Source organism: Eurytemora carolleeae, unplaced genomic scaffold (genome assembly GCF_000591075.1).
Source record: "Eurytemora carolleeae unplaced genomic scaffold, Eaff_2.0 scaffold2462, whole genome shotgun sequence".
Taxonomy (NCBI): Eukaryota; Metazoa; Arthropoda; class Copepoda; order Calanoida; family Temoridae; genus Eurytemora; species Eurytemora carolleeae.
In genome coordinates this window covers 6,032-15,293 of record NW_019398350.1, presented here as the reverse complement: position 1 = coordinate 15,293, position 9,262 = coordinate 6,032, and the positions used below count along the sequence as shown (strand labels likewise).

General features: G+C 29.2%; 1 protein-coding gene across 1 annotated transcript in view; it reads right to left on the bottom strand.

Annotated features, from left to right (window-relative positions):
* Positions 1-489: 489 nt before the first annotated feature.
* The window catches only part of LOC111717262 (roundabout homolog 1), a gene marked incomplete at its 3' end in the record, with an annotated part of 9,807 nt that continues 1,034 nt past the window's right edge, over positions 490-9,262 (bottom strand). Inside the window, exons 2-6 of the mRNA XM_023492771.1 lie at positions 9,165-9,215; positions 8,634-8,712; positions 2,547-2,634; positions 2,087-2,174; positions 490-536 (exon numbers count right to left, since the gene is read on the bottom strand). Of these exons, the coding sequence (XP_023348539.1) occupies positions 490-536; positions 2,087-2,174; positions 2,547-2,634; positions 8,634-8,712; positions 9,165-9,215 (353 nt within the window). The remainder of the gene's footprint in view (positions 537-2,086; positions 2,175-2,546; positions 2,635-8,633; positions 8,713-9,164; positions 9,216-9,262) is intronic.

The window sequence follows — 9,262 nt, the reverse complement described above, 5'->3', positions numbered from 1 at the left end:
CCCTGGAAAACTCTAAAATGGAAAGTTGAAGGCGACAATAATTCTGCAAAGTTTTCCTCCTCCTGGAATAATGACCTAATTTTTCCTGGAGTGTTGTTTAATGATAGGACAGTAAATGTATGCAAATTTAAATACTTGCAAGTGTATGTGTACTCCAAACTGAATTAGTATTTGAATAGAATTATAAAAGATAATTTGTTTTCAGGTTGAATAGAAGGTGGCAGGGCTTTTAACTAAAGTGTTGTGTAGTATTAACTTTAAATACAGTTTAAATTGGAATTTTTTACGACAAAAAAAATATTTTATTTTGTAATGAATTTGGAAAACTAAAACTTAAAGGGTGGAAACTTTAAAATTATTGCGCATTTTCAAAATTCAATGTGCAACTTTTGATGTTTTCTAAATTTTTAAAATTAAGAATTAATCACTTTAAGAAGCATCGCCTTGGCTCCAAGTTATATTATGTTCTACAATTTTTACAATATTTACCTCGACAACTTTCTGATCATTTGGCCCCACTGTTATCTTCGGTGGATCTAAAAACATATATTTTTAAAGAATATTAGAAACACTATATAGAAATAATTTCAGTGAACCTTAAACCATAGATCTGGACGTTTCCGATTTACTTTATCTTATCTTTTTAACGTTTCAGATTAAGAGGGTTTGAGATATCCATGTTTTTTTAAAATTAAAAACTAATTATTTGTATCACAATAAGAAAACTTAAGCCACCCCCCCCCCCGGGAACCAGGCATGGAACCAGACGTCAGGGTTAAACAGGGTTAAATTGACGCCCACTTGAAATTACAGTCTCTTTAATGTTGTGTGCTGCACAGGACTAATATTTTTCAATAATCATGTTTATATGTTATTAATGAGTTTCGAAACATGTCAACAAGTTTGTTTTCATTGATAATTAATAAATAATAATCTGTCTCAATCTTACAAGCAATGCGTATGGTTTAAATAGAACATAAAAAGGATTGTAGAAGTATTTTTTTGTAACTTTTTGTAATTTTTTGTATTTTTTGTAACTTTTCTAATTTTCTGTAAGTTTTTGTAACTTTTTGTAATTTTTGTATTTTTTTGTAATTTTTTGTAAATTTTTAAATTTTTTGTAAATTTTTGTAACTTTTTATAATTTTTTGTATTTTTTTGTAATTTTTTGTAAATTTTTGTAATTTTTTTCTAACTTTATGTAATTTTTTGTAATTTGTTGTAACTTTTTGTCATTTTTGTAATTTTTTTGTAATTTTTTGTACTTTTTTTTAACTTTTTGTAATTTCATTTAGTGTTTTTGTAATTTTTTATTACGGAAAATTTAGATACTTAATTCTAAAATTAAAGTAATGATAAATTAGAGATGTGATAAAACGTTTCTGCTTTGATTTGATTCAACAATAAAATCATTAATCAGCTAAATTAAATTCATTTGACAAATGTTAAAGCTCTCTCAGACTAATTATAAAAAACCATGAAAATATAAATTTTTCATCAGAATAATTTTAATTAGTTTTAGATTATCAATATTAGCAGATTTGGTATCATTGGACACTTTTAATAATACCATTTTTTGAATACTTAAATGGTTAAAAGAAAAAATTCATATTTACTGAAAAAGTTGTCATGAAATTCTGGAAAGGAGTTCAATAATTCAACAAAATTATAAATTAATTTCCTTAATATTAGTTATAACATATTTGATCTCAGCATAAGAAGATAACAGTTCTTATCATGCGGACTTCAAGGAGTGACTTTGGGACCTCGTCCCTTTTAAAACCGAGAAATAAAGCAAATTATTTTGCTTGCGTTCAATAGTTCCTTAACCCTAAAAGGGCTGGTCATTGGGGTCTTAGAGTATAGTTATAGGGTTGAAATGCATGTTTATAGCCAAACTGTTCATGGCCACCTCAAATAAAAACAATTAGACCGCTGACTTTAATAGTTTTGGTGTTTAAACTGTTTAGGGTTAAACAAATTGTAAAATGCAAGATTTCAAGCTAAAATAAAAAGAACTTTATGTTAGTACAAGATTTAAAAATAAATTAAAAACAAACTTCAGGTTTATGTAACAACAACTTACTTGTAACTTGTATATAAGCAGTGCCTGTCAGGGTTCCAGCAATATTCTCCGCAAAGCAAGTATATTCACCCTCATCCATCTTGCTCGCCTTAACATCATTATTTTTAAGCTATTTCAGGTTTTTAAATCATCTAGTAATATCACTGCAAGCTAATCCAAAGAAAGGATAAGAGAAAAGGATTGCAGTTTCCTTTTTTGAAGTAACTCAGATTTGCTTTAAAGGGGTTCCCAAGGGCCTGAATCTTTATAACAAAGGAATTGAGTTTTTGCCACAAGCTCAAATTTTCTATTCTCTATATCTTTGCAACCTAATGGTGTACACCTTTGATATTTCAGACTTAGATTATTTGGTCTAACATTATTCACAGTTTGAAATATCAAGGGTCTACGACATTGGGTTGCAAAGATATTGGGATCAGAAAATCAGATTTTGTGGCAAAGACTCAATTCCTTTAGTTACCTGTGTTATCTGAAGTAATGATCCTTTGTAGCTTAGAACTCCTTGACAAATCACAAAAATATTATAAGCACATTTTTTACCAACCCCTCTTTTCAAAACATATGATTTGTTTTACTGTTTTTAATCCACAAAGGATGAGACTTCAGAGACGATTGAACTGAAGTCTCATCCTGTTAAAAAATTAGTAGCGAGCGATTCAATTCGATATCAGCCTATACCCCCTTTCATTTTTCGCAAACACTTACAATTTGAGAATAATAGTTTTAGGAAACATTAATATGTACAATATTTTTTGTTCCTTTAGGTCCAGTCCACCGTATATCAGGGGGTGGGTCTCCTCCTACTAGACAGACAAGGTCCACAGGGGTCCCTTGGTCTACACTCTTCTTCTCAGGGGACTTGATGAAGTACGGTTTTACTAAATATATATATAATTATATACATACTAGGCTTTTAGGGCGCTTCGCGCCCATCTTCTATTTAAATTGTGAACATATTCTTTTTGTTTACATTTTAAAACAAAGAAGAAAATAATTTTGCGGATTTTTAAAAAAAAAATTGCGGATTTTCAAAAATTTGAATTTTTTTACAAATATAAAAACCTTTAAAACACATTTTTAAAAAAATTTTATCATTCATAAACCATCCCTGTGGTCACGTAATGTCCCACAAAAAATTTGGGCCCGATCGGTTCACCCGTTTTGACGTTTATTGGATAAAGACAAACAGACACCCAAACAGACAAACAGACAGACAAACCAAATTTATAGATAGATACAGGGTTATCTTAAAATATTGAAACTTTACAGGAAATTAGACGCATTTCAAGAAATTCTTAATTAGAAGAGTTGCGTTGCCCGGTTTACAACTAAGCGAAACAAAAAAGATGAAAATGTTCTTGTTCTATCTGAAAATTCAATTTTCAATTGAGGTGAGTAATCGCTGGTTTTTGCAGAGAAAACAATAAAAATTGGTGGAATTCACATCTAAGAAATAAAGTAATTAAATTGTTTGGTTTGACATAAAATGACCAAACCTATTATTTGAACTAAGACTTAAGAGTGCTGCGTGACAACATTTTTAAGATAAATTCTAATTTTGAATTTTNCCCCCCTGATTTCAGATAAAACCTGTTTTTGCAGGTTTGTTTACATTTTGCATTTTGTTTTTTCTTTGCAAAGAATTTTTCTCTAGGGAAAATAAAATATACATTTTAAGTTTTTGCCACTGGAATTGTAGGGAAGAATATGGAGGACAATTATATATAATTAAGTAAGCTGTTTTTTTTTCTAAATTCGGGACAAAAAGATTTACTGCTGGCAAAATTAAAAATATTATTTTTTAGATACTTACGTTAAGAATAGAAAGGCATTATTTAGAAAATAAAATTCAATTAATGATTTATTTTTCTTACAGAGGAATTAAGTGTTTGCTACTAACTTTGATTTTCTAATCCCTATATCTTTGTAAGCGAATGTCATATTCGTTAGATATTTTAAACTATGAATTCTGTTGGATCAAATAGTCTAAGTTTGCACCATCAAACCATTAAGTTGCAAAGATATAGGAATTAGGAAATGTGAGTTTGTGGTAAAGACTCAATTCCTTTGTTTTATTTAATAAGCAAATTTTTCATTGAATCCCGCTAATATAAAAACTAATTACTTCATGTCCATGTAAAAATCCATCTCTTTAATTAGAACCAATAGAAATTTGAAACTCCGACCTTGACAAACCCAAAAGGTGAATCGTCATGCTTTAAACTCTTCTTTGTAAAAACGTTATCGGCTTTTTTTCAACTTTAATTCTATTTCTGACCAGCATTTTTGCTGCTCATACATATTTCTCATGAATTCAATTATTCTTTCTTCAACCATTGAAAGCCCCCCCCCCCTTCTATAGATATGCATGTTTTGATGTGGCCTTGTTAGCATTTTCATAACAACTTATATTGTAGAAAACACATGAAATGTTTCCCCCCTCCCCCTTAATTATCATTTACACATAACTATCCAATATTTATAATAACTATTTATAACACTTTTATTTTGGATAGGCGGATTTTTGGTAATGTCAATTTGGTAATGTTAATTTGGTAATGACAATTTAGTAATGACAATTTGGTAATGACAATTTGGTACTGACAATTTGGTAATGACAATTTTGTACTGACAATTTGGTAATGACAATTTAGTAATGAAAATTTGGTAAGGACAATTTGGTACTGACAATTTGGTAATAACAATTTGGTAATGACAATTTAGTACTGACAATTTGGTAATGACAATTTGGTAATGACAATTTGGTACTGACAATTTGGTAATGACAATTTTGTACTGACAATTTGGTAATAACAATTTGGTAATGACACTTTAGTGATGACAATTTGGTAATGACAATTTGGTAATGACAATTTGGTAATGAAAATTTGGTAATGACAATTTGGTAATGAAAATTTGGTAATGACAATTTGGTAATAACAATTTGGTAATGAAAATTTGGTAATGAAAATTTGGCAATGAAAATTTTGTAATGACAATTTGGCAATGAAAATTTGGTAATGAAAATTTGGTAATGACAATTTGGTAATGACAATTTTGTACTGACAATTTGGTGATGACAATTTGGTGACAATTTATAATTTACCCAGAAGAGATCATGAGTAACAAAGTACACAATAGTTTCATAAATATATGCAACGTCATTTTTATTATTTTTTTTGTAAGAATTATATTTTGTTTTTGTAAAACACAGCCCTGTATTTCTGATATTTTAATCTAGAATTAATCATGTATAAGAAACCATATCATGTATATTAAATATAAAACAACACAACTAATTTATTCAGTATCAATCATAGATAAATAAAAACAAATATTTCTTGATTTTTTAACTGTTTTAGTTTTCTTTCTAATATAATACTGTGGTATGCAGAAATCAGTGGAATAATCTTATTTTTTCTATTAATTACAACTAGGGCATTTTTGCAACTGTTTTAACTGATATATTTTTGAAAATGGTTGGAGGTCATAACCTTTTTTTTGTGAAATACAAGTAATCTACAATTCTGCAATGCCTAATCTCGATATCGACTATGGACACTATTTTACATGATGGATAAGTGCTTGATCCCTCAATTCACAGTCATTCTGGCTGGGTACGACCACCACAGAATATCCAAAATTAAAAGGAATTAATTTTCAAAGATAAAATAATTTAGTCTTTGTCACAAACTCAAAACTAATTCCTATGACTTAGATTATTTGGTCGTACAGAATTAATATCCTATGACTTAGATTATTTGGTCGTACAGAATTAATAATTCGAGATATCTAAGGACTAAGATAGTACAGATATAGGGGCTAGAAAATCTGAGTTTGAGCTAAAATTCAATCAGCAAAAAACAACGATCACAATATTTCTAATGTTACTGGTATTTTCAACTCTGTTACTCTGGTTCATAGATTAGTTAAAATAACAGATTGGACACTAGATGTCTTCTATACGCTAGTTGTTACGAGTAGTCGAGTAGGCGTAGGATAGGCTCTCTCTGTGTAGAATTACAAGACAGAGAGAGAGACTGTATTGCAAATGTGTTGCAAATTGTATTGCAAATTGTATTGCAAAGTGTATTGCAAATTGTAAATTGTATTGCAAATTTTATTGCAAATTGTATTGCAAAATGTATTGCAAATTGTATTGCAAATTGTAAATTGTATTGCAAATTGTATTGCAAATTGTATTGCAATTTGTATTGTAAATTAAATTGTAAATTGTATTGTTAATTGTATTGTAAATTGTATTATAAATTGTTTTGCAAATTTTATTGCAAATTGTTTTGTAAATTGTATTGCGAATTTGATTGTAAATTTTATTGTAAATTTTACTGAAAATTACTTGAAATTATTTAAATGGGAATATAAAACTATAAATTACCCCCCCTCTTCCTTGAAAGCCTAAATACTAGACTTAATGCATAATGAAAAAGGTGGATTAATAATATCTGTCTATAATCAATCATATTTATCAATATACACCTATAAAGTAGAAAAGATATAGAACCTATTGTACAAGAACAATGGTGAAGAAGGATTAAAGGAATATAAAAAGTGTATTATCATTCTATTCCAATACAATTCTGACATTATTTCAATAATAATTAAAGGGACTGTTAAACATTTTTCTATGAATCAATTGTAAATATTATGTATATAAACAAAAACTCAAGATCACCATAAACAGTTGTTTTAAAAGTATTGTAAAGATAACTTCAAGTTACTTCTGACTGAAAGAGCTGCATACTGTTTCACAACTGTATCCTTAGAAATTTATATTCAATCTAAGCAAATATTGCTAACTTTTTTCTAGAATTCAGTCATTTTCCTTTAATCTCTGCTGCATATATCGGCGGATTTCTTCCATAGGTAATCCATAATTAAAAATTTATTATCGATTTTAAGCAGAAAAACAGGCTTTTTATTATAAAGAGAATAATTTATCGTCACTATCAAGAAAAAAACTGCAAAATATATTTGAGTTTACTTTTTAACAAATGATTTCTTTCTAACTTTGACTTTGATATTTTAGTCTAAACATTTTAATAAAATTATAAAAGTCCTGAGACCGTTAAATCTGATTTAATCTCTTCCAACTTTATTTAAACCAGTTTGCGTGTTTTAAACCTGTCAAAAAACAAAACTTAGAAAGGTTAGATTTAAAATAAAACTAAACTTTGCTTGGAATAAGTTTTTAAATGCTTTAAATTGGCCCTTACCCAACCTGAGATGGAATTTAAAGAATTTGAGCCGTGGTTTAAATCCGCCAAAACCCGGTTTAAATTCAGCGCCGGCTTAAATCTTGAAACATTTGATACAATTTTAAGTGGAACCAACGATATTTAAACCGTGGCTTAAATTTAAACCGCCGCTCAAATTCTTTAAATTCTGCCACTGTACAGTAATTTAAAGAGATAAAGGAACTGATTACTTAATTCATACTCAAAAGCAACCGAGTTGTTTTGCCACAAGCTTGGATTTGTTAAATCCCTAAACTTTGCAACCACTGACATGAACAATTGATATTTCAAACTGTTATTCTGTTATATCAATTATGAAGTTTGAAATATCATAGGTGTAAAACCATTATGTTGCAAACATAAAGGAATTAGTAAATTTGAGGTTGTGGCAAAAACTCAATTTCTTTCTCATCCTTATGTTTTTTTAATCTAATGTTAAATAATAACATTTTAAAATATCAAAGGTTTACAAATCACTCCTGTTTGCCGAGTTCATTTGCGCCGGATCCAATCAGGGTTCGAAATATCAGCGTATCTTTTATTTCTGTGTTTTAAACAATCGGTTCTTTCTGATTATAAAACTATCTGTTCTTTCTGATTATTTAACTATCTGTTTACACTGCTCTTTACAGACAGCTCTTCTCAAATATGTTGTAGAAGCAACTGAGATAACCTTGAGATAGGAGACACTGCTCTTTACAGACAGCTCTTGTCAGATCTGTTTTAGAGTCAGCTGAGATAACCTTGACACAGGAGATGCTGCTCTTTACAAACAGCTCTTCACAGATCTGTTGTAGCAGTAGCTGAGGAACAAGATAATCTTGAGACAACAGACGCTGCTAGGGGTTGGGGGATAAAGATTCTATATCTCTTAACTTTAACTTTATAGAAAACAATATAATCTTAATAATCTTTAAAGGGACTGTCGACAAAATTTAAAGTGAAATCTCACTGTAACAGTGACATGTATGATTTAAAAACCATTAAATCTTTCTCAACATTATCAATAGGGAGATATCGTCTATCTGTTAATTGTCATTTTGTCTTTTAGTCTATTAAAGAAACTGCAATTGGAAATATCATCATTTTTTAGATCAAAAGACAAAGATATCTCAATAAAGGGTAACTTGAAATTACGTCTGTAGTTTTGAATAATTAAATTGATTGTTGTCCTTGATTAATATTTGACCTGTAGAAGGTTTGGTTGACCGGCCACAGCTCAATAATTGGAGGATACTTTCCTGTGGAACTTTTTAAACTCAGTTTTCCTGGTAGGAAAATTAATATTTTACCTGTATAAGGTTTGGTTGACAGGCCCCAACTCAATAATTGGAGGATACATTCTTGTGGAACTTTTTAAACTCAGTTTTCCTGGTAGGAAAATGTTTAATTTGAATTAGTTTTAAAAGTCAAACTTTTCATGTTCTGTAGTTTTATTTACTGAAGAACAAGAATTATCATGAAAACAAGAAAAATTAAATTGAGTTTTTGACACAAACTCTGGTTTTTATAATCCCAATATCTTTGCAACCCAATGTCTTAGCCCTTAGATATATTTTAAACTATGAATTCTGATAGAACAAATAATCTAAGTTTGAAATATCAAAGATTTACACCTTCAGGTTGCAAACATATTGGGAGTAAAAAATTTAAGTTATTTATATGAGAAAACTAAACTTTGACACAAATGTAACTTTGATTTGCATCCCTATATTTTTGCAACCTCATGCTGTACGCCTCCTGAAAAGAAACCAAAATACATCAGGATCAGAAAATTTATAAATGAAAAAGAAAAGTTTGAAATTATTTAACATTAAACAATCCTGCTGCTATACTGCTTCCAGATTCAGATATAACCAAACAATAATAATACCCTGCAGTACAAAATAGATAAACATAATGGGTTGGAGGGGGGGGGGGG